At 44.2% G+C, this 26,659-nt stretch overlaps 2 protein-coding genes across 5 annotated transcripts; both read right to left on the bottom strand.

Annotated features, from left to right (window-relative positions):
• Nucleotides 1-1,286: 1,286 nt before the first annotated feature.
• LOC105287019 (caskin-1) lies at nucleotides 1,287-21,473 on the bottom strand. 4 transcript variants are annotated; one of them, XM_011352391.2, is made up of 6 exons: nucleotides 18,125-20,895; nucleotides 8,464-8,742; nucleotides 7,592-7,915; nucleotides 7,124-7,461; nucleotides 5,993-6,844; nucleotides 1,287-5,723 (listed from the first exon to the last, which is right to left on the bottom strand). In XM_011352391.2, the coding sequence occupies exons 1-6, from the start codon at nucleotides 18,138-18,140 to the stop codon at nucleotides 5,472-5,474; spliced, it is 2,061 nt and encodes a 686-aa protein (XP_011350693.1). In that variant the 5' UTR covers nucleotides 18,141-20,895; the 3' UTR covers nucleotides 1,287-5,471. The 4 variants fall into 4 exon arrangements, with proteins under 4 accessions (XP_011350693.1, XP_011350692.1, XP_011350691.1 ...); XM_011352390.2 differs by lacking the exon at nucleotides 18,125-20,895 and adding an exon at nucleotides 10,254-15,419 and having other exon boundaries at nucleotides 8,584-8,742; XM_011352389.3 differs by lacking the exon at nucleotides 18,125-20,895 and adding an exon at nucleotides 10,254-15,418.
• Nucleotides 21,474-21,881: 408 nt separating this feature from the next.
• LOC105287022 (NAD-dependent protein deacetylase sirtuin-7) lies at nucleotides 21,882-26,599 on the bottom strand. Its single transcript, XM_011352395.2, has 4 exons — nucleotides 26,412-26,599; nucleotides 26,169-26,266; nucleotides 25,615-25,830; nucleotides 21,882-25,402 (listed from the first exon to the last, which is right to left on the bottom strand). Exons 1-4 carry the CDS (start codon nucleotides 26,511-26,513, stop codon nucleotides 24,241-24,243), a joined length of 1,578 nt encoding a protein of 525 aa, XP_011350697.1. The 5' UTR covers nucleotides 26,514-26,599; the 3' UTR covers nucleotides 21,882-24,240.
• Nucleotides 26,600-26,659: the final 60 nt, after the last annotated feature.

Raw genomic sequence — 26,659 nt, 5'->3', positions numbered from 1 at the left:
GATTAATGTTGAACGCTAGTTGTGATTAATTATTGCAAAGTAGATAAGCGGAAAAAATTGTTACTGCGCATATAGTGATATGCGAGATTTGCGTACGATAGCTCGAGTTAAATCACAAAGATGTTGCGGCTTGTTATACCTCCATCAGGATATCTTATCATTGCTCCAGACTTATAAAACAATAAATGTATTTAAATATTGAATTTTCTAAAAGGATTTTCTCGGAAATTGAAATTTCGCCTATCTCGGCACCACTGTATGACACTATGCGCAAGAGAAAGGGGTGGCGCGTGAGAGAGAGAAGGGACACAAAGAGAGAGGTGAATGTATAAGGAACGACAGAGGGAGAGGGAGAAAAAGATACGCAGAGAAAGACGGAATAGAAGACGCGTTTAACTAACAAGTGGACTCGTCCACGGGCGAGTTCTCTCAAATTTTTCCGATTCCTCCGGCGTGTCTTTGTCGCGGTCGACGCGGTGGATTGGATATTCCCCGTATCGGGAACACGGGACAACAGGTCGGCGTTTTACGTGCGACCTGCGCGTCAAGCACGCGTCCGGTTATATCTTCTTTCTTTCGCGCTTGACGCCACAATACGCGAGCGGATCGAGCGCGTATTCTGCGTGCTCCGCATCGGGAATCGGGATTAAACCGGTACAATTTCAGCCGAGCTCGCGGATATTCTCTCGATGCCCTCGCGACACTCGTAAAACTCACCTCTCCACGTTCACCCGCCGCGAGCACGACAAAGGAGCGTGGAGGAAAAAAAAATTAGCATATACTGAAAGTCACCCGTCGTTCCAGGAAAATGACGGCAGAATCGTGGAAGTACCGAACTTCTTCTTCGCAAAAAAGTCTTCGATGATCGAAGATCGCGTCTTCTAAGAATTAAAATTACATGCAAAATGTAATTCGCTATTTTCGATCATCGGATCGAACGCGGACGGTCTCGGCAGCTGAGTCTGCTCGAAGATCCTCCGTCGTCGTTGAGTTTTCGTGCGATTCTCGAGAATCGAGAAAAATCGAAAGCTCGATTTTCGAGTCAGTTTGAAAATCCGCACGTCCTCCAAAAGCCTGAAAAAAAATCTACAATTTTTGCCCGTCGACGTGTAGTTCCTCGCCGGGCAAAAATCGATTCGCGAGCCCGGAATAAAAGCGACGTAATAAAAAGAGCGTTTGGCAACATCCCCGCAACATCCTGCAGTACGTGCGCATAACTTTTCAAAATTTCGACAGACTTCTCGAGGTAGGGGAAATGATTCGAGCAGCGATCGAGAAGCGTGACGAGTGTGTCCATTGGCTTTATTTAAAGATATCTCAATTACCGTTTTTTTTTCCTCTTAATCGATAAACCAAATGATACGTCTAACACGCGCTTTAAACTAACTTGGAGGAGTGGAAGGGGGTTGTACAATGCAAGTTTAGGGCGTTTGGGTTCGCCTCGGATGGACGAGGTTTTTAGCAACGCATTACGTTCGTAAAAAAACTATACATGTATATATTATACACACACACATATATACATGTGTGTGTAATTTTTACACACCACGTAGAAGCCGTGTATTCAGGGAACCGTGGTCGATCGATCGCCTATGAGGCACACGAGCTCGGAATTCATTAGCAGACTTATTCTGGAAACCGTGGGGATCAACGAAAAAAAAAAACACCAACAAAAAACGAAAAATCTTTCACTCACAGAATCATCAGATTCGTACATTGATCTGAAAGCAAAGCGATTATTCATACGGTGGAAACTGCACGCATCGTCCGCGTCATGCGTAGTGAAAGAATGCAATGAATGCAACCGCAAAGAAATTGCTCAAGAGAATTGCTCTCGCTCTCGCGTTCTCGCGATCTCTCGGCGATCTTCGATTCGAAGATCGCGAGGCCTTACGCAGGAAATTTTCAAACGACGGGGTTCATTTAAGTGACACCGACGACGCCGGTTCACACGATGCTTTCTCGTTATTATCGCAGAGAGAGAGCGTCGCTTGTGTGGAAAAAAAGCACGCACAGGTACACACACGCTGATCTGCAGTTGGAACGCAATAAACTTGGAAAACAATGGATTTTACCGTTTATTTAGCAAACTGCGAGTAACTCGTGTTACGACTCGTCTCGTTACAACTTCTCTCATGGCGCGCGCGCGTAATAACATTAAAAATCTGCACGGTTTTCCGTCGGCTAACTCAACCGTATGTCGGGTATATGAAAACTAACAAGGCAGCTGAGAAGAACGCATAATTGTTATCTGAGAACATTAACATTACTAATAAGAGGAGAGTGGAAAGTGCTTATACGGGTATACCATGTATAAATCCACGTCGCTCGTGACAGCGAAGATTAAATATAAAATATTATACGAAATACTGTGTACCGCTCTCCTATCTCTCGAAAACGATCTCTCGAGGCTCGATTCGCACCACTTTCAAAATAACCAGTTCCTCTACGCGTAACAGGCGACTCCGGCTACTATTACACGCAATAATCATCCTTCACGCAATAATTCTTTTACTGATTTTTTATATGTATATATATATATATATATATGCATATACATACATATATATATATATATATATATCCTATGATATAAGTCTCGTAAGCGGTTCGAATACTTATCGGTACAAAGTACATAAATTAATCGAAACACACAATAATCCGCCGCTGAAGATCAATAAGATCTGTACAATAACAATCGGAGAATGTGTAATGATGCCGTGATGATCTCTCGCTGGCGCAAAATATTCGGCGTTCGCACACACGCCGGCGTTCGGAGTTACCGCATTACCGTAGCATCGTGTACGTATCAAATTGCGGTAGAAATCAGTAGAAATCCATGTGCATAGCTCGCTCGTAAGTGCGAAATCGCACGTCGGTAATGCAATCGATCTATTCGGTGAAGACAACGCGTCGTCCCATCTCGCTCGAAGACTCGTCGCGCGAACACGCCCTCCTAAATTCACTGCTTATCAATGATGTACATACGTGCATACATACATACGCGTGCAGGACATGACACGCTTAGAAGATCGAATGCCTTTTTTTATCGCGTTCATGGATTTTCCATTAATTTAGAATTTCTTCGCTTCGCTCGAGAGAAAAGAAATATCGAGAAATCAATTTTTAGTTGCAAGCTACTTGTGTGTAAATCATAAACAATTTAAAAGATAAAATTTACTAGCAACTACTCGCAATGTTTGGTAAAACTTGTCCGATTTCGTCAAAGCCCATCGTTAAAAAAATATTCGGTCTTGCCACGACGATCCGTATATACATATGTATGTATGCAGTATATATCTATATATATATATATATATATTATTCTATAGAACTATATCTACCAGTAATTAACAAAACAAATCTCCCGCCTGCATCGAGCAGCCTTCAGTTTAATTAATTAATCCTAAGTTTAAGTGTACCTCAAAATTCTGTATACGTACTACTAATGTTTTCTTCTTATCTGTAGAGCGCAACTGGCTCCGATTATGAGTGACGGCCCCCGTCAGGATAAAAGAAAATAGCATGTCGCAGGAGTACAATAATGTAATAATCATACATTTTTAACTGTAAATCATGCGTTTCGCAGCCGTCGAAACTGGTACGTGAAGCATCATTATGAATATTGATAATACGGAAGAGATCGATATATAAAAAATTTAATCAATGTATCCTGACACACGCGATTCCTGCAGATCTTCTGTAGTACCAAACAATTTCGTTCCATCTTATCGTCAATGCACTGTAAATATTTAAGTGTGACACGATGTTCGAAAAAATTCCTAACTCGAGTGCACCGCTTGGCGACTTTGTCAAGGCAGATGAAGATCGTCGTCCGTCCGTATAAAGTATTTTTTATAAAAGTTCCTTGCAAAAACGCTACACATCCAGATCTTGGGACCAGTAACCAGTAAGACATTCTCAGTGAAGACCACTCGCGGGCACCTACCTCGCAGGTGTGTGTGTGTGTGTGTGCTGCGCTACAGCTACCATTACTTTGATTTAATACGTATGAATACTCTCCAAGTGCTCCGCACCGTCTGAATGTATCATACAACAATAGTAAGTTACGTACGTAAGTTTCTCTATGTTTTATTAGTACAAGTAATAAATACAAAAGTGTTAATTGGCATACCCTCACTTACATCTCTGCGCTATAAACCGTATTGCCTTGAAATATTCTATTTGTAGTCGATGACATTTCTTACGGAACTTCTGTCACTGGGGAAAGCACTGTCTAGTACATGCGTGTGTGTATATGTACGTGTAGTCCTTTCCGTAAAAATCATACCACCACAATATGCATAGTGAAAGATAATAATTATCCTCTATCATTGTAACAATCTATGAATGTGTGTGTGTGTGTGTGTGTGTGTGTCTCTCTCTCTCTGACGTTTAAAGACGCGTTCTACTCGGATGAGACATACGATTATCCGCGCACCATGCTTTTACACAGGAGACTCAACTGCGAATAGAAAATCTTCCCAATCTCTAGCTATCGATTCAATGCAGGACGGAAATGGAAAAATGTCAACTGGAATGTACGTGACGTTAACGGAAAACGTAAATTCTTCGAGAAGAGGGGTGAGATCTCGTGCGTTCGCAGAAGCAAATAACATAAGATGGACTTTATTATACAGAAGACGTGTATGCTTTTCTCCGAATCGTTTGCGACACACGCTCTACAAATACAAACCATACTTACATGTCCAATATATATATATATACCTTTATTTATTTAAAAATTTCTTCCCCCTCCCCTCCTGCCGCATCAATATTTCATGTGGTTTGCATGACGATGCAACTAATCGATCGCGCTAATTTATTACGCGATGAGCGATACTCGTTATATTATCACTCGGTTCTAATATTGTCGGTAGTAGAAAAAAAAAGAAAAGATAACAAAAGGAATACTATGGCTACTTCAAAAGAAGTAGGAGATAATAAAAATGAAAAATTGTGCGATACCATTGCGAGACGGCTGCAGTTCCAGAGAACTTTATGGAATACCACCATTCGACATGGGTTCCCATGTAGAAAATAAAGTACTTTTCCTTTCCCAGTGAGAACTTACTGAAGCAAGGTATAAATCACGCAAATACACGTTCTACACATACGCATTAATCTGTACAGTACGAAAACAGAACATTATCATCCATGTAGAAGCGATGATGATGATGATGCGTCTTACTCGTTCCTCCTCACGAAACGCAATGGAGGAATGAGTTTTTTTATGTATGTCGATAGGTGTATTTCTGTCTTTAAGATCCTTAGGATTCGAGACGTTGCAGTTTCGACGCGACTCGTCCTCCCCGCGTCGCATCTCACTCGTGTCCACAACTCCGCATGCATCCTCGCACCCGCGTCCGAGTTGTCGTCTCGCAAAAAACGACGAGATTCGCTCAAATCTGTTCAATCCTTATGGCAACTCTGGTCTGGATTAGAAAAAATGCAAACGAAGGCAGTGACGATTATGAGTTCAGGCCTTGGCGCTTTTCTTCCTCGAGCATCGCATCGAGCTCGTCCGTGAGATTGGCAAGCATATTTCCGATATCGTTCAAAACGTCCGCTGGCTCACCACCGGAATGATGATTGACCATGTGAGCGGCGATACTGTTCGGTCCACTCGGTACGTAGTCTTGCGCACGGCCGGCTCTCTGCTTAATCGTGCCGGCATTCTCATTGGCAAACGGCAACGAGTCCGACTCCGTACTGGAACTCGACTGTGAAAGCAAAACATAATGAATGAATATGTGAATGTGAATTATGTGAATGAATAAATGTATTATGTAATATTTTTTAATTTATTAATTGATTATGATGATTATAATTGATGATTTTATTATTGAATGGAAAGATACGTTAAACTCGCCGTAAAATTCATGCTCGCTCCTTACGCATTTTTAATTATGCTAAATACATGTAGAAGATAAAGACGTCAGTTTCTAATCGAAAAATTATTCAATTAACAGGTTTGAAGCCTGAAGCGTACCTTGAAACTAGCGTCCGAACCGTTGCGATGCTGCAGAGCGAGAGTGGCAATCAGCTCGTGCTCTTCGTTGACGTTAACACCAACGCTGCCCCATGAGCGCGACATGGAGGGAGGCGGTCGGTTTAGTTGCGGTGGCGTGGAAGGCGCCGGTGTCGGTGCCGGCGGTGGTGGCGATGCATGATGAAGCAGATGATGGTGTTGATGATGGTGTTGATGCAGATGATGATCATCACACGTGGCGGTTGGTACTGGCCCGCTGCAATCTATCACGACGTCGCCGACCGCCGTGCCGCCCACGCCAACCACGGAAGAATTGCTTGCGTCTCTGGAACTCTGTCGCCTCGGGGGCGATGGAGGACATCGTTTCGGAAGGTGCGGGCTGCTCTCGAGCCCGTACGTTAACTGATACTTGTTGTCGAAGTCCCTGGGCAGGGACTTGTATTGCCCCGGCGTCGCGGTGACCTTAGCCACAGGCCGCGGACGAACGAGACAGTGTCTCGGTCGCGGCAGAGTGCCGCCACCGGCGTCTACAACGGAAGCGTCATTCGTCGGCGTGAGATCGCCGTCCTCGAAGCTGCGTGGACGCCAGTCCACGAGGGGTTGCGGATGCGACGCCGGTGCTGGTGACGGAGGATAACCAAGAGGTGCATCCTCCAAACTCTCCAGGGATTTCCCCCGAGAACCAGTACGACCGACTGTGTTATAGTCGGTTGGAAGCGCGGCGTACATACTTCTCCAAGTAGCACCGGAGGTTGCGTCATTCCCACCTCTTTGGAAAGATCTGAGCACAGGCGAGGAGCAATCCTCGTCGGGCGATGGCAGATCGGGTCCACCTCGTTGAATAACAACATCCTGAAAAATTTATCAATTACCACATTACAATATTTCTTACGATATGTTGGAATGCACTTGGCCAAACTTTGCCAATTGTACACAAAAAAGAAAAGTATTATAAAATTATGCTACTTAAAAATTAAAAGTAAAATTAAAAATTTTTTATTTATCCATTAAAAAGTTGCAACAAAAATATGAAATATGATGGAAATAAATTTGTTTTTATGATTAACTTTATAATAAAAAACGATTAGGTCTTTTTATTAGATTTCCTAATTAATGAGGCTTAAGAAGTACCTGTGTGTGTCCAGGATGTGGCGGCAGACGCGCGAGATCAAGTGGCTGTATACGTTTGCCGGCGCGGATATCCTTAACTCTTTTAATCGCCAGCAGTAATTTCTTCTGATGCCCCAGACGTACGATGCCAATGTCCTCGAGGTCCTCCCAGGTGAGAGTCGTCACGTCTTCAACGGAACGCATACCTTGTTGATGAAGCGCGCTGAGGTATTCCTCGAGCCTGAGAAGCCTGAGCCATTCTTCCAGCGAGCCGGGTACGTGTTCCGGTAACCCATCCCCTATATTCAAATTGTCTATTTCCGCCTTCAGCCGCTTTCTGTGATTAGGTTTTTTGATACCTGCGACACAAGGTGTACACGTAATACTTGTAATCTCCTTTTATATTTTCGTAACACATTTAAGCTGCGAGAAACCGCGTGAATACATTTACAGCGGTTAGATATTTGCCGCCAGCAAAACTCGACCCACCTATTGCCGTGAGATCCTCCGGTGTCATGCGCGTTATAGTAGCGAGGTCGTAACCCGCGGAAGCGAACAAAGGAAAGTACTCTTCAAATTGAAGCTCGGTCAACCAGGCGTGAACAACGTCCAGATCCGCTGGCCGATCAGGATGACTCCCGAGAGAACTGATGGAACACCTGGGAGATGAGGCGAGAGCACCGGGTCCTCTAGGTCCCAAGTGATATCCAGACGCCCTCCCCGAGTCGAGCGACGCTGTGGAATGTCTGGAACCGGAACCTGATCCCGAACTACCAGGACTGTCCCTGCCAGGGCTCTGGGTCATGTCAATACCTGCGGAAATTTGTTTTGCAATCGTATTATCGATAATATTTTCAAGCTTCAAAATATAATTTATCACTTATTCTAAGTTTTTCCAGGATATCTTTTCTTTCTACAAGCATCTAAGAATTGGTACAACATTCGATAATACTGGCTTCCCAAAAGCTCATGCCGATTCTCGAAAGGTGGCATTAAAACATATCAAGCAACAAAAAAACTATTAACAAAACTAATAACAAAACTATTAGGAACACACACACATGTAACATGTCCACTTCTCTCTTCATGTACATGTACTTTAACAGAATTTAATATTCTGATTTATTCCAAAAGTAATTTTATATTAACTAAAATAAAACCTCTGTGTGTGTGTGTGTGTGTATTTATAAATTAAAATATCCAGATGCTGATATTTATTAAGATATAAACGTAACAAAAAAGATTGCAACATATAGCATAGAGTAGTAGCGTTATATTCAACATTGCTTATGCTTGGTGCGAAAAAGGAGCATTCGCCTATTAATATCCACGATCCATATACGTCCATCAGTAACTCGCACCTTGATCTTCGGCGTGGGCGTACTTGCCGACGACCGGCGGGAAGGCAAAGCCAGGATGGGTAAAAATAGGTCCCGGACTTTTTCCAGATGGCATCCCGTAGGAACCATCGTCCGTCGTACCTCCGGGGCCGCTTCCGGAGAGGAAGCAGCTATCCTCGCTGCTAGCATATCCAGCCGAGCCAAAAGAGGAACCAGAGTGTCGAAACACGTCTGGTACAGCCGGTGGCGCTACTTTCTTCGCTTGGGTCACGGCTTTGGACGGCCGGCTCATACCGCCAACTGTAACATACAGGAAGAGTAGTCTAATCAACAGAAATATTAATATGCACTGGTTTATCGGAATTGCAACACGAAGAAATTCTTGAGATACGTAATCGCGAAACTCGTTTCATAACTCTACAATTGCACGCGCGCATTCCTGTTTATGAAAATTGCGGCATCAAGAAAGTCTTTGAGATATGGCCGCAAAACTTATTTAACAAATTAATATGATCGCATCCGTGATCTCTTGGCGTCGTAATTTTGCTCTATTTTATTTTTTTCACATATAATTATTATCCCCTTTCACGTTACATCATTGAAGTAATAAATTATTGTGATGTAAGTAGTATTTATTCATCATCGAATTAAGTATTTTTGTTTTGGATTTGGATAAATTTTAAACTGTGCTCATTCCAATGCAGACAACGTGTAAAAGGAGGAGTCACACGCCGTAAAATTACAACACCCAGCACACATCACATTGTTGCTGTGAAGAGCAGGATCGTGGTTGGCGAGGTGATTAACGTCTTCTTTCTCAACATTCCACGATCGTAGGTGGACAGGAAAGTTCGTGTAGGTATAAAAAGTTCTGGCCTCACGTATACGAGCGACGGGAGAAGGGAAGGAAGCGGAGCAAAAGAAGAGAGTTGCGGGAGGAGGTCAAAGTCTGTCAATTCGTTACGCAAACACCGAAAAATCTCATTCTTCTTCTCAGAAGGGAATCATCCTTCGTGACGCTCAGCGTCTCGTTTAGTCGACTATTTATCTTGCGCGCAATTCGAAGATGTCTAAAGCAAGTGAGAAAGAGAGAGAGAGAGAGAGAGGGATGAAATATCGCGGATAGATATCTCCAATTTTTTCGCCTGATTTGATATACCATACATTAGCGAGTACGATTCGCAGAAATAAAAGGCGCATCAAAACGCTGATACGGATGACGTAGCAAAGAGCAACAGCAAAGAGAAAATTTCATTCGAATAATGAACTGGATAGAAATTCGTGCGTGTTACGATCCAACTCTGGCTCGAGAGAAATAAAACTGCGTTCCAATTTCCGTAATAGTCATCTAGCGCTACCCATACCGAGTCGTTTCGCGGTACACATTAGCGCGAGCGCGTGCCAGTTTCCAGATCGCTTCTACGAAGGTCGGCTGCGCTCGGCACGGCTCACAATGCGCTTACTGTGTGAAAGCTGCACGCGCTCGGGTGACAACCGGAGACGTAATTCACCGGCAAGGCTCGAATTAAACGTCGAGCGCGGTTGGGGCGCTGATTTTTTGACGCTCACGCAACCAATAAGACTAGCGCGAAACAGGCTCGAGATAACAGCCGACCATTTGCAATCTCATTCAAGAAATACGACTGGGACTTGTGCCATGTAATCCCAAATCTCACTGCTCAAGAGTATCTTAGAACACAAAATTTTCGAAATTTGATCTACCGATTTTCCAAATTTGATTTCTCAAATTCGATCCCAAAGCCGTATCCCTTTTCGTTTGGCTGCGTGACTCACGACATTGGCGCACTTACAATGCAAGAGGTTTTTCCAGCTGCCGTAAATCGCCTTGATGCACTTGTCCAGGGGCGTACTGTTCGCCAGCACGACCGCCGTTTTGCGCGCGTACAAATTACCCTCGGAGCAACTTCTGAAGAGACTCCGCTTAGCGGTGACCCCATGACCAATCGTCTCGTCGGGGCGCGACTTCGCCATAGGACTATCTTCCAGGATCCCATGGGGCAGCCAGGCTTCCACGGCGGGGTCGCGGAAGCTTTTGTATGTGGACGACAACTTTCTTGAAGACTTGTGCAGAAACCGTTTCCCGGGTGGCAAAGGCGGTGGGCCCAGGCAGTTGCTCACGACGGTGATCGCCATTTATTTCGTATTACAAATTCCTTTTAATTGCCCCCAATAATCGTCCACGGCTCTTCTGTATTTCGGTCGTCGGTTTGAAGACTCGAATCGGCCCAGTTATCGTGACTCAGTTGCTTCTGCTTACATATCTCTGCAGTTGTCTTATCAACGTTTGATATATGAATCGTCTATCATTTCAGACACATCTGTAACGCTAAAGTGAATCAGTTGCACGGGTACGTTGGGCGGAGTGCGATGAGCAGCAAACTATCGCTGATGTTGCGGATATTACGCATATGAATGTTTTGCGCATATAAGCGTTTTGATTGATTCTCATCTCACGCAAAGCCATTAGGAAGAGTCGGCAGACTCGTGTCTATTATTAGTCGACTCGAGCTTGTTAACGTGACGTCGAAGTACGATGGCCGAAATCATATCTGCGACTCCCCGTTTCATGTATTCCACGTCGCTGTGTTCGCAGGCGCAACCACCATTTGTCCCCGTAAACGAATACGAGATCGCGCGAGCTAGATTAGAAATCCTGGCAATTACTTCTCGACGCTTGTCACTCGTGATAAATCGTGTCGATTCATTCAATCAACGTTCCGATTCGTCCTGTTCACGATCACCACAACGTGATGTATATCTACTACTTTGGTTCCAAAAGACCGACTTGATCAATATTTCTCTACCATTACTATATGATGATCACATGAAACGGATGCCAACTCGATTTATTGGCTCTCTAATGAAGCGTCCTGGCTAAATCGATCGCACTGTATGCACAAGACTCGACAAACACACCGAACGGGAAGCTTTAACCGGCACGGCCAAAATGCGTTGGGCCAACCAATCTTGCTTGAAACAGTTGGAAATCAATTTATCCTATTCGAAACTAGAGGAAACGCGCGGCAATGTGAGTTCGATCAACCGAACAGCTCTGGCCAACGGTCTCGCAGGACCAAGGCACTGTGACAGTACCAAATAGGACACTGTCGGAAACTGCGGCTTAGGCGGACGCAGGCGCACGTACGGGCCCGGTGAAACCACGTTGGTGGTGGCGAATGCGAAGGGGCGAGGTCGAAGGTGGGTGAACGGGTTCCCGGAGCCCGTGGCGGCGCGTAGGCCGCCCCTGCTAGGCTACGCGTAGGTAGCCTTTGAAAAGCGCGGCACGTGAATCGACTCGACATATGGAAATATTAAGGGAACGTCGAGGGGGACCGGCAGCCTCGAAGGCAGGAGGAATGGACCGGAGTGTGTCGCTCGGCGGGGAAAAGAACGACGATTTCATTGATCGAGCAACCGGCTGACGAGTTTCGCAAGAGTATTATAAGACGGCGGTCCACGGCAGGAAACGACGCGCGTTTTTCCCTATCGATGAAGGTTGCCGATACGATACTCCGGAGCGCGCTTCCTTTTTAGAACGCGCTTCGGAGAGAACGTGCCGTCCAAGAGCGAGGGAACGTACAAGTAGAATAAAAATAGCAGTCGTAAAGTGTCCATTTTAATCCTCGTGATAAATTCCTGGATATACGCTTTCAATTAGTAACTCTAATCTAATCGTAGCCGGAGATTTATCTTTCTGTGTCGTTCACTGGGTAATATCGCGCGGAAAATGTGTCTGGTCTGTCAAGTAGATTGTCCGTCAAGGGACAAGGAAACGCTAAGAATAACTCGCAAAGGGAACAGGGGTGGCTTTCGAGTGCGCATCTTGTGGCAGACGCGAAGGTGAATAGAAAGACAGAGGAGCACGTGTTCTCTCGCGAGAGAGTAAATCCCGAGTTTTCGCTTCATGGCACAGTCTGCCGTTGCATCGCACTGCATCATCGGCCATTTAAGTCCCGCTCACCCGTTGTGACCGCACAATGAGCGGCTATCGCCCGCTCGTTTTTCCAATTTTGGTCTGTATTCGCAATTAACGCAACATTCACTGATGAAACTAATATTTTCTTTTAAATAAGTATTCACTTTTTGCTGATACTGTACGTGAGATTTATAAAAAAATAAGTTTTGCATTTTCCTTTTCCCCTTGAATTAAACATATCCTATTTTTCCTAAATGTTAAATATAATACAACTATAAACTAAAAATGAAAACAATGCAGAACATATAAAAGTAATAGTAATATCTAAAGTTTAATTAATTTCGTGATATTAAATGTCAATATATATCACATATCACTATCCTAAGCTAGTTATCAAATCAGACGGCAATATCTATTTATCTAAATTATCGTCTCATCTTATCTTTATTTTTCTTAATAAAGGTCATCGATCTATCGGCCGAGACGCGTTTGAAAAGTAAAATAAGGTCGTTATGCAAGACCGATTTCGCGGAATTCAATTAATCCAGCACTATAAAGATACCGTGATACTTCGAAGGGTTCAACAGTGTCTACAGTGAGAAGAATCGTCTCGGTGTGAACGCGACTTTAAAGTTGTAGAACGTCCAAGAGTGAACAAAAAAAGGGATCGAAAAAAAGGAAGAAATACGCGGCAACCCACGACCGGCCCGAGCAATTTGCATAATGCATCGAGGTGGACGATCGCCGAAGTGGATCCTCGTCAAGGACGGGCAGAAACGAGTTGCCTTGCCCCGCAATTATGATCGATAACTTGATCGTTTTGTATTGCCGATTTTTCCTTTTTAACGTTTCCCCGTGTATCGGCGTTTCCACAGTATCGAGTATGGAGGAACTACCGCCGCGAGAACAGGATGTTGCGGCTGACATATGTCTTGAAACGTATCCTTGATGCGAACGCGAGATACGATCGATCTTTGTTTCCGATATAATTAGAAGATCATATTGGAATAAAAGGTGCAAAATCGACGTTTCATCATGAATGATAGAGGAAGCTTCTGCCGCGAGACACAGTTCCGTTTTTGTACATCTTGTATGATGGCGCAAGACGAGTGCACTGCAGGCCAGATCGATGATCGGGCGATGTAGAGAATAATGGTAAATAGGGTCATTATTATCGATGAAAATTCCCTCCTTACCCCAACGGTAATCGGAAAAGTATGTCAACAAGAATATCGCCACCTTGATAAAAACGAAGCAGTAGTCGCATATTATCGCGCACTGGATTTCTCCCGGCGTCTGATTAGAATCGAAAGGCAGCAGCACGTTGCCTTACTATAGAAAAACGCATGACACTCTTCTTTTCCCGATAACCCTTACGGTTAGTCGCCTTATCTGAGATGGAGTTCTTCGCGGTGTCTTCCAGAAACATTTGCTATATAATATTTAACGAAAACTATAAAAAGCTATTATAAGAATTCTACGAAAACTCTATGAAAGCAAAAGTGTCTTAAGAAAATTTCAACTCTCATAGATCAATGTACGCATGAACCTAATTAAATCAGATCGTAGTTTATAGTCACAGCTAATACTAATAAATGAACTACTTAGCACGATGTTGTCCGAGACAGAGGTACGCATTATATTTCCGTAAAAATACGGAACTTGTGGAGATGTGAAGAGAAAACGCTCTTTTACATTTTCTTCTTACATCCATAAAAATTCATAGAGGTCTACTTTGAATAACAAATCTAAGTGTGCACAAAGCCAATACGTTAATAACACCACGAATATCATGTTGACACGCCCGACCACGGTGCCTCGATGCACAAAGGGCCGGAGATAATACGCCTGAGAAAAGGGTTTCTAACGTTAGCGCAAATAAAACGTCAGGTATCTGTTTGTTCTAATTGCGCGGAATGACGGGCTTCATGAATAGACACAGTTAGACAGATATAAACGCGTCAAAAAGCGGTGGTAAATGAGAAAGCGAAGAATGGAACGGACAGTTTCTTTCACACTAAGATTGTAATTACGACAATTTCTCGATATTATCGATATAAGACGTTAATTTATGCCTTTTCCCGCCTTTAAATGTATTCTTTTCATATTTACCATGAGTTTCCTAAATTAGGTCACATATGCTGTAATTTCCACACACAAGATTATAAGAATACGGTTATAGTAATTTATAACGATAGTAAAAATTTATGACAATATATAATTGGTTTTATGTTCCTAACCGAACTCAAAACTCCGGGCCGAGATCCCGGAGATGGAGATTCGAATCTCGACTTGACGACTAAAACATGTCTGTATTTAAATAGTCTAAACGTCGAGATCGGATCCGGGCATTCGAATAACACAGCTATGGATCCACAGGCCCGGGCACATCCTGCATATCCGGGTCTTCTGGTATCCGGATGGATTAGATGTTTAACGTCTGTGTTACATGTATATCTTTCTCTCTCTCTTTCAATTTATCTTCCTTTCTCACTCATGTTGGAGTATTCTGGTAAAATATCACACAATGCATGCAAGATAATTCCACGTTACAGCGTGATTTTAAATTTAACAAATATATAACTATGTTATTATACATACACACGCGCGCGCCCGCACACGCACACACACATATACACACACCGGATCGAATGCACGCATGCAAATTCCGCAAAGCCGGGTTCCTTAATTACACGGAAAGTGCTCCGAGTGGGAACGCGACGCATCACGACAACCCTTTTTTACATCGCTTTTATTCCACGTATCGAACAAAGGACTAGGCCGTTCCAAGGTTGCGCCCATAGTACCTCGCAGGTTGGGGTCATGTAGGGACTACAGGATAGAATGAAATTCATTCGGTCCCAAGAATTCCGCATACGCATTTGCAGTAAGCATAAAACGGAGAGGCATAATAAGAATTTCTGACACAAGATTTCCCAGCTGCGACATAAACAAAGCAAGAATTGCATATAAATATATAGAATTTTAATACATCGATGATGATTAATATCAAAATTGATATAATTTATAAGAAATAACTATTACAATTAAAAAAATATCAACGTAACGTATAATAAAATAAAATTTAGAATAGTAAATTTCAAGAAAAACAGAATACTTTAGAGCATTTCCGAATACACATCCACCCGAAGAAAAGATCTTTTATTTTTGGCAATGCAAAGGCAAACACAAACGGCTGGTTGCCACTCGTACTTTCCGCAGCACGTTTTCTCTTCATCGCGGAATACCAGCCCGTTCCTGCACTCGTTTGCCGCAAAATTTGCAAGCAAACGAGACATATCGGAATACTCAACCAGTCGTATAAAAAAAAAGACAGCAAAGAAAGAAAATGGAAAGAAAAGGAGAGAAACGGAAAAGTTCTTCTCGACGAATTGGCTCGTTTCGAGTGCCAGAGAACTTTCGAAAGCGTGGGTCGATCCGACGTCGACGAGTAGAGGTGCACCCACCTCTACTTACCAGGTCGTCCCGATCTCTTTTTCCCTTTTCGATCCCTCCCGCTTCTCGATCCCCCTTCATTCCATTCCTGATACACGCTGGATACGCGACGGATACATTGGACGCAATTCCACGGCAAACCGGGTGAGGGAACTCTCTTACACGGTAGATAACGGGTCGGGTGTCCTCGCCCAGGAGCGGCACGCGTGTAATTCTTATCGCGAGCCACCAGATAGGTTTGATATCGAAGGGAAAACACGTACGCAACCGCGTACCGGAGGGAAGAATAAACGGGGCGCGAGATACGCGCTCGAACGCAAGCAGTGCCTGTTTCATGCGAATCGCGAGCGATGATTTGACGAGGGTCGATACTGAAGAGGAACGGTTCTTTCTGGGTTCTCTCAAGGAACGTGATTCGCAAACCCGCCGAGCACGTTCATCAGCGATTTCAATCCAATTCGGCGCTGGGCACGATCCAAGTGCACTCTCGCACTTATCTCATCGAAATCGCTGATTTCGCGATGGAATAAAACAAAGCAGCCAAGTGTTACAAGGAAGCCCCCCCGCAAGCGGAGGCTTTCAACTGCGGAGTTTTAACTGCAGAATAATTCCATTTTCCTTCCAAATGTCATGCAGCCTTTCAAAGGAAAGGAAGGACGTTTAAAACACGCGTATCTCTCTGAGTAAATATTGCTCTATCAGTTATTGATAACGATTGTGTCGGAGATTTATTGTCCGGACTATCACTTGATCACTATATCTGATTACTGGCATTACATTTACAAGTTTATCTTGGTTCACGTAAAACGAGAATGTGTAATATCACTCTTCTGTTTCGTACGCCAAGAGTATCAAGAAACTTGATCACTTTCCATCGGCAATTCATAAAATCATCGGTAAAATCGGTGGTCATCGCGCCTTTTTCGCAGTTTATACGTTTTTCTATGGGACGTAATATCGCGTTATTGAAAAATATCTAAACCGTATATAGAAGACCATGCTACAATTGCCGCTACGATTGAATTGACTACCGCTGGCAATTTTCAGACGGAATCCCGTGGCCCTTCCGTAATGCTCAAACGGCCAAATAAACGATAGTTCTGCTCGACTCGACTCGGTCTGGCTTGGCTCTGCCGCGCGTAACTTTTCCATTGTCATTCGAGGGAGGGAGGATTAAACGGCCTCCACAACGACATTCGCACCGTAGAACTAGTTCTCAAGGCTGTTGCTACTACTGCTGCTGCTGCCGCTGCCGCTGCTACTCATCGTGTGAATTTCTTAAATGTCAGTTACACCATCATACGCTCGGATTTAGATCTAAAAGTTTAAACGGTAACGACACGAAAGTTTCGCGTTCTCGTAAAAACGAACAAAGGGGGGGTTTGTAGCATCAACTTGTTGAAATATTCCGAACGCACCTCGGTACTCGGCAGCAATTGACAAGTTTTGAGAAAAATGCGGCTCGCGAGCGAGCGGATCTTACGTGTTTCTCTCGGCGTAAAAAAGGCAGCCAGTTGGCACGCACTATCTCGCGAGCGAGAAAAGTCACGTAGCAAATGTCGAGTGTACGATTACCAATAATAACCGCGCTTAAATCATCGACGTCTACGTCCGCGGAAACAAAGGCCGAAGTGACCGCCTTCCGAATCGAATGCAATAGCGAAATAATGATTTCAGGTTCTTTGCGGTTCGACATACAACACGCACGCACGCATCGCGCATACGCAACACACACACACGCGCGCGCGCGCGCGTGCTCTCTCTCTTTGTTTACTAAATAATTCATAGATTTATCTGGCTTACAAACTTGTCAGATGACAAGTCCAATCAACGATAATGTAATTGAAACATAATATTTCATTTGACGTTTTAACAATCGTCGCTCTTTGCATCTTTGAGACGTACGCAGGGAAAGCTAAATTCGTGCGAGTTACCTACAAAACGCGTCTCGACCAATCGCACGCCGACTGTGGACATCGTCGCGAAACCGATCGGGAGATGAGCGACGTGCCTCGCTCAGGTTTACGGAAACGTTAACGGCTACGTATCACGTTGCATACACGCACGTACAAAGCGTGCAGTGCGAGAGAGAGAGAGAGAGAGAGAGAGAGAGGGAGAGAGGAACAACGGTTCCGACGCGGAAGCGTCGAGCAGCATAACCGATCTCCCGATCGCGATGAGTCTTCATCGCGGGCGTTGCGCAAATCGAATCGAATCGAATCGAATCGAGCCGAGCCGAGGCGAGGCGACGCGCTGACACGCGACGTGATCGCGAACGTGATGGCTTACCGCTGATGCGTCTCATGGCGGCTCACGACGCGGCTCGCGTCCGAGTTGCGTCCGAGGGCTGTCCGCTGCACCGTCGTCGTCGTCGTGGTCGCGGTCGCCGTCGTCGTCGTCGTCGTGATCGCAGTGCTCGTGAGCGCCGTAACGTGATCGCCGCTGGATCCTGCCGCGCGATGATGTAAACACCACACCACACGAGACCGGGCAGTGCCGGTGTATCATCTGCGCCGCGCACAACACGTCGACACCGCCGCGGCGCGAGGCGCTCGCGCCATTGCTCGCGCGAGTGATCCGCGGCGAGTTCGTCGCCGCTCGCGATCGGAATCCGCCGCCGTTCGCCGCCGCCGTATACGTTTGTCCCGTTACGAGTCGCGGAGCGACGCCGCACGAGATCCCGCGGTCACCCGAGATGCACGGATTCGTTGGATCGGAACGACCGACGGATGAACGCGAGACAAGACCCGCGGAACGGCGTTCGGACGACGAGCGACGCGGCACAACCACCGAACGAACGCGGACGGACACGCGACACTACGGCGGCTTCTCGCCTGCGCCGATTGATACGCCAAGCCGCCGCTAGGGTGCGCGAGCTGCCGGTTAATCGCCAACTTCAGGGCAGACTGAACATCGGTCAACGAACACTAATTGATTGTAGAGACCCTACGATAGGATTCTTGACATAAAATATAAATAAACGATCTGGGCAAAATTCTGCGAGAGAGAAGGATATACATTTCCATTTCTCTCTTTTGTTTTTTCACGCTATTGTATTATTAAAAACATTTATTTATAATGTAAATTTGAAAACTTTTTGTATATTATGCATATTTCTTAAGTTTCTCATTTGCGGTGTCATTAATAGTTAACGCAATAAAAAATAACTGAATTTAATCAAATTAACTTGATGGAAGTTGATTATATATTATTTAATTCGGCGCAATATAAAAATAAATGTCTCGTAGCAATCGATCTCGTCTCTGCGTATTTAGGATTCTACATAGGAGCTTCAGAATATGTAAAAACAAAAATAAAACGACAGCAAATAAATAAATAAGTTTCATACGACTGTGAATTTTATCGCATATTGTTCTTTCATATTGAATACATTTCACAACTGTAGTAGATAGTGAAGATATAGCGGAGGTACTCTCTCTCGTCGGACAATCCGCGGGAATCGCTATATCAATATCGTCGAGATTATTGCCGGAATACCATCGAGAATCATGTCACGTAGAATAACCTGTGGGAAAGAGCATTTCGCCACGTACGAATCGCGTTACGTCCACGCGATCGACTGCTGCGGGCGATCAATTCAAGCGAGAGAGAAAGAGAGAGAGAGAGAGATAAGACGAGCAAATATGGGAAGATTAGATAGCTGCACAAAGAGAACGCGGAACAAAGAGAAGTGCACGGTACATTAAACTTTCGTGCAAGCGTGTCCAAGAAAGTTTAGGGGAACTCACCCCCGAAACTATAATCGGCCGCGTTTTCCCTCCCGCGTTTTTCGCGCGTAGGAAAAAGGTCAACATGGGATTAATATAAGGGGCCGGAGTGAAACCTACTCGATGTCGATCTCAATATCGATTTCGGTGTTTTCTCATGAACTCTCGCTCGTGTCCGGAGTATCGCGGGCTATCCATCTCGATTTCCTTTTACGGAAAGCGTCGCGCGAGACGTTTCGAGTAATTTATATGTGAGTCAAGAAGGAGCCTCGAACTGTCGGGTTGCTAAATTGGTTCGTAAATGCGAGGTGGGGCTGCGGAACAATAGAACTATAATTACCGTCGATTATCCGACAACATCGAGTTAACCCCGTAACATGTATATAAACCGCGGCGATACCGCTATATCAATCAACGATGTCTCGCTCGCCGGCAATTATACGCTTAGAATCTTATTCCACGCTGTCAATCCGCCTCGACTTGCTTGAGAAAAATAATAATTACGATCAAAGATCGCGTCCGAAATACTTCGTGATCGATCGCAGATTTGGCGTTCATTCGAATCTTAAACGTGAATGAGAGACGTTGTAATATAAATAGAAATGGAAGACATTCCTCGAGCCGAGACCCCAACAAACGGAGTGCCTCTACATTTTTAGACTCGCGCTTCCGGCCGATGTAATATTTCGGATACGCAGCCTCTCGTTGTCGAGGTCGACGAGCCACGTGCCAGATGCCAGATCGCGAGAGTTCTTCTTTCATTAGACAGAGAAAGCTATACACTACATCTGCTTTCTATCCTTTTCTATTTGATATCGCCAAGTAGAGAACACGCTCGGTCTATTTTTACCATGTCTATGGCACCGCTGGTGAAAATGTGCCCTAACGGGTACTCCCCGAGTACTCAATAGAGCTAGAAAAACTCGAATCTCGCGAGTTTCTTACTCGAGTTCCGCGCGAGTTCGAGACACTGGCAACTTCAGGTCCTACGGGACGGCACGGAATACGGAAATCGTAACGAAGGCGATAAACGGAGACGGAAGACGTCATAAACGATGGAAAGCCACATGAGATGCGCATGTAACGCCATGATCGGCAGGCGAGCCGGAGCAAGAGAGACGGAGTGGCGACGAGAAGCCAGCGAGACGAACGGCCGAGGGACGAACGAGTCCGCACGATAGGGCGATGCTGTGCGGAATCACCATGGCGACCGACCGTAGAGGCCTTTCGATCTCCTCCCTCTTTGGCGGTCTCAGCCCTCCTCTACGCCGTCCGTTTCTCCTGCCTACGCACGTAGGCACCCCTGCGCCTCTCTACAGCCCGACCTCCCCGCGCCACTCTTTCCCTCCTGACTGACGACGACTTTCGACTCACCTGCGGCGTCCGCAGGTTCTGCGGCTGTCCGCTGCTCCACGACTGTCACCACTTCCTGGACGACGCGTCCGTCTACCAGCGCAATTCACGGGAGCGAGGAGGAGGAGGAGGGGTCCATACTCCTGGTAATGGCCGTGCGCGCTTCTCCGTCTTGCGTTTCCCGACGTCGTCGACGCCGTCGTGGTCGTCGTCGTCGTAATCTTCCTCGTCGCCGTCGTCGGCACGCCGAACGCCAAGAACGTTCACCAGCGCTCGTCCATTTAAAGGCGACCTCTCGCTTCGGCGAGCCCGTGATCGTCGATCAGACGCGATGAGACGACGCGGGGCCACCTCGATCCGTCGAAAAGCAGGGACGGCGTCGGCGGGCGATTGCTATTTCGGCTTACACCGAGGAAGCCACTCGATGACGATTCGAGCGATGAGAATTACTCGCAGCCGGCTAGTTTTGCATCGGGGCTGACAGAGGCGGGAGCGAGAGAGATGGGGATACAGGCCGAGGCGAGGGCGCCCACGCCCGCACGTATATGTATACGTGAGGTGCCCGGAACAGCCACTCTCCCTATCTCGCTCCTTCGTGCGATGCACGAGAGGCCAGTGCCGCCGCAAGTCCCTCGTGCACCCCCCGAACGTCACGTGATACTATACGTATTTTTTTTTCCTTTTTTTATTAAATTTCGTGAATTTTTACATTCGATTTTATAATTATATCGATACATTCTAGACTCATTTTCAGATTCAGAGTCGTACATGATGATACGGGGTTGGACATTCTCTGTATTTTATATTTTAAATAGTCCTAGTTACAGAATAAAACCAGTTTTTCCGAGTTTTAATGGACAAAGAAAGAGAGTCATAGAAAGTAAATAATAAGTTTTCAAGTTTCTAATTAATTTCTGATAATTGATAACGGTACGATCTTGTACGGGTATCTTTAACAAGACGCATTTGATTGTATGAGCGGTACTTTATTGGCCTAGTTAGCGATATCAAGAAACGCATTTTTTCAGAGAAAAGAGAAAAGCGGAAGAAGACATAATAATGGTAGTAATGTGTAACGAGTCTTCAATATGTTTCATGGCTTCATATTGTTCGTTCAATGCACATGTTATAGAAAATAAATCTCAGACAGATCATTCACGAGATAAAATCACTTTTGACACGGTTACGCACATTAAATTTCAATTTATTATGTAATACGAACTAGCATTTTCATCTTACTAATATATGACCAATATATATTATTATGTTGTATAAAATTTCGAACGAAAATCTAGATTCTTATAGAAAAAACATATCACACGGCACGCATATATAATTTATAAATCGATTTTCTAATTAGTATATTGCTGTTTTTAGAATTGCCGACATTGCGCTTGCGACATTTTAAATAAAATGTTTAATCTTCTATTGCCTAATTCATGTACAAATTCCACATCAATTACAATTGTGGTCTTTTTTTTATTGCTTCGTTAACTATTTATCATAACTTTGAAATTATAGTTCCACAAGAAAACCCCATTTCTGCGTCCTTTCAGAATTCTATTCTTTATTTTACTTGATTTACTTTCCTGCTTTATGCGTTCCTCTAAATCCTAAAAATTAGTTAGGACAATAGAAGATTAATCAAAGTAATTCTATAAATATGGATAACAATTATGATAACGAAATAATACATCAATAGAAATATATACACGATGTGCGCCTCTTGCATGCATATTGAGCTGGTTCTAAGATATCAACAACTGAGATGTATAATTTTAATAAAATATATTCGCGAATACATCACGCGAAATTATTAGAAAACATAAAAATATGAAGGTAGATTTGGCGCTTGGTTAAAGTGTTGTCATATCTGATAGCGCGCGCATTTTAATTATCTAAAATATTTTATTTTTATATTTGTGAATAAAATATGTCGTTTGAGATAAATAATCAAATGCCTTAAATTTCGTAAATTAAATAAATAAATTTTGTTGTAACGTTTACACACAGCCGAATCTCTCTTGAATTTCACATATTGTTAATGCCGAGTCTATCTCTTTATCAAACAAATACTACTAACTACTAGATATGTGTAACAAAAGTGATGTGCGCAATGGCAATAATTTAGAATAGTAAGAAATAATTTTCAACTATTTTATAAAAATATTTCGGACGATAATGATGTTACGTTATTTATATGTTCCACTAAATATATCCTCTCTAAAAGAAATATTATATAAATATTAAAATATACTCGACAATTAGTATACATATAACACTACTTTTATGTATTACAGTATACGAGCTCAATATACAGGAATACGAATACGAACACGACAGACTGAGACACCAAAGCTACTTTTGATTAATTCAAATAAGGACAATAATAAATAAAGCAATAAATATAAAGGAACAATTTCGTCTCTCAATAATTGTTCTAGAAATTATTAAAAGATTTTCTAACCGATATCTCATTCGAAGACATTCGTTGAATATTTATGTTATCAATAAATTCATCGAGTAAAATTCGTCTCATTTTTACATTTGTCCCAGCCTATGACATATTGTCACGAACATGAGAAAAATTAGATATTCTTGAAAGTATCATAAAACTGACTTATAAGGGATGTCTAACATTTCATTATTAATTTTCACTCGTCCTACTAGTATAATAATAAATTGTTTAAAATTGATTCCACAAAACATATATTATGATACAAATTAAACTTTATGTTGTTGTGAAAATAGGTGCACTTAGACGAAATGGAATTTATCACGATGACCAAACTACTTCAACGGTTTCAAAATGATTAACTTTAAAAGTATTAAGTTCTAGAGATGATTTTATGACAGACTGCACTGTCATCATGCAGTAACAGCTTATGTTTCATGTCAAGTCAGTATTAAGTCAGTCGTCAAAATATAAAAAGGAAGTAACTTCTTAAATGAACTGTAGACCAACCGACAAATTTGTGCATCCCATTTTCCCTATTCTTGAAATTACACAAGGACAGTTTAAAATCCCGGAAGCTTGACGAGGCAAGATAATCTATTCTCTGACGTGGATAAAGTAATGGATTGTCTTTGTTTGCGTTATTACTCAGGGACCGTTTGAAAAATCTCTCAGTCTATTTGTTAAAGCTTCGAATACTGGAATCAAGTCGCTATAAACCTACAAAATATGCACGAGTTTCCCTTACGATATGGAGGCTTTAAATACTTGCGTATGTCGCTACATCGTACAGTATAAGATTATATTGTAATCCCGAGAAGAGGAGTGGATCGGAGCGGATACGCCACGCAGATTGTATGCAGCAGATGCTACCGCTTCCTCTTCATGCCCTTGCGGTATCCCTTACCGAACCAGCCCGGATTCTTTGGAGACGCTATGGGAGTGTCCGCGCGTATCACCAACCCGCCTTCCTCTTGCTTCTGCTCATTCTCAGTCTTCGCCGGCTCGAGAGCGTCTCCGTCGCGTTGGTAGTACAGGCAGGTAAGGGAGCCCTCGTGCTCCATGCAAAACGAACACGCCGGCTTCGGCTTCGGCGCTTCCACTGGTGCGTTCGGTACTTGCACGATGGGGTAGTAAGATAACGACATTAAGTTAGGGTACATGTATATGGGGGGAAATGGCAAGCCCATCGATAGAAACGGTAACGCGGCGAAGAACGGCGCGGTATAGGCAGCGGTCATATTAGTCACGCTCGCGGGCGACACACAGTCCTCGTTGTCGTCAGTTTGCTGCATCGTGCACTTAACATTCTCGTCACTACTTTGACTGAGAGGCTCCTTCTTCACCGCCGGCTCTTCGAGGCAGGGCTGCGTCGTCGTGAGCTGTTCGCCGTTCTGCAACTTCACCGCGTGAAAGAAGATGGGGTCCTTCAGACGGTTGTACTGCGTTACTTCCAGCCCGAGATGGCTCATCACCCTCTTCATCACTTCGTCGCATTTCCCATTGATTTTCAATACTGCATTCTCGTCTTTCGGAGTCCACTGTAAATTAACGATGTACAGGGAGGCCCTCTTCTGCACGGGCCTGTCCATCTGCCACAACCACGGATACTTCTTAAGAACTTTCAGACTAGAACCTAAACATAGTATAACGTCCGCCTGTTTCGCCGCCCTCGACGCTCCGTTCCAGTTGATCGGCCAAGGTAGATTACCCCTCTCGCCGAAGTGGACGATCGAGTCTTGCAGCATCGAGTTACACCTGTGGCACAATCTTCCCGTGCCGTGCTGATACCGCGCAGTTTTCTCGGTAACATCAAAAAGCCGCCAATACTCCCTGGAGGGCTTGCATGCCCTGCAGACTTCCACGTACATGTTGCCGTGCACCTCGGACAGGAGATTGCGCGGGATGCCGCTGCGCAAGTGTAATCCATCGCAGTTCTGCGAGACTACGTGCTTGAGGACACGTGCCTTGTACAGTGCGTAAAGAGCCATGTGCGTTAACGTTGGCTCGGCTTGACTTAAATCGTGATTCCTGTTGAAAAGATTAATAAATGTCTAACGCATCAAATTTATAAAATAATTATTATTTCTTGTAAATGATTGTGATTATTATTAATGTGTATGGAAAATCTCTCGCAAGCTTCGCTGACAGTCAGCTTGAGATAATTATCTGAAGAACAAAAGATGAAGCAACCTATTAAACCTATTAGCTTTATATTAAAATTTAAATACAGTAACATCTACCCGATATCTTTTCCTTGCTGCAAGCGAGTCCAGACTCCATTGGTTCCCCTGTAATCTGGTATAGATGCCGCCGTACTGATACCGGCACCGGTGTACACCGCGAGCGACGTCGCTCTACTAATCGCTGCGGCCAAACGCATGCATTTCTCTTCCAAAATCTCGGGTGCATCTTCAATTTCTTCCAATCTTGCTTTAATTTTATCCCGTTTTTCTTGTCTGTGTAAATCGGTATCATAAATTATTTCATTACATAAAAAAAAGAACAGATGTTATTAAATATGCGTTCACAGATATTACTAATTAAATATTATAGCATTTAAATTTTACAGAGCATTATTTATATTTATTAATTAATACCTCACTGTGCACGAAACCATTCATTCGTCACGTAACAATCGTCACAAGACGATAATAAGTATCGCACACATGTGTAACATGATCCCTCGAAATCTTATGTAAGTTACTTTACTCGAAGGCGGAATTAATGCTGAGTGACAGCAGCAAGCGGCCGTGAAATGCAAAATATCCCGAAAATATCGTGAAATAGCAATTACCGTAGGTTAACCTCTTTCACCGCGTCGCTGCACGAGGCGAGTATTCCCGTCTCCTCCGCTGTTCTGTCTAGCTCGGATTTCTGTAATATTGCTGCCACCTGAAAGAAAGGTGTCACACTTGAGCGAGATTTGTTTACGACGGATCCACTCGGGAGGCATTGCCGGACGGTCGGTCCGAGCACGGCGATACATGCGAAATGATCCGGCGAGCGAGACTCGGCGACGACGTCGAATCGCACGAACCTTCTTGAGGGTGGCCACCCTCTCGTCTTTGACTGTGACGGCCTTCAGAGCGGCAGAACGTCTTCGAGACAGGAACTTCTCCTTACTCGTCTCCTCCTCCATCTTTAATCAAAACGACGTGAACAGTGCCGCGTATAGTGCCGTATATAGCACGAATCTGTACTGCCTGCACCTCCCGCACTTTCTCAGTTCGTGTCCTTTCCCCTCTTTGTCTCGCGCATTGTCCACGTGTGTCTGTCTCGTTTCAG

Source organism: Ooceraea biroi, chromosome 5, assembly GCF_003672135.1.
Source record: "Ooceraea biroi isolate clonal line C1 chromosome 5, Obir_v5.4, whole genome shotgun sequence".
In the NCBI taxonomy this organism is placed as follows: domain Eukaryota; kingdom Metazoa; phylum Arthropoda; class Insecta; order Hymenoptera; family Formicidae; genus Ooceraea; species Ooceraea biroi.
The sequence above is the reverse complement of the archived record's forward strand: the minus strand, read 5'-3'. Positions and strand labels throughout refer to the sequence as shown.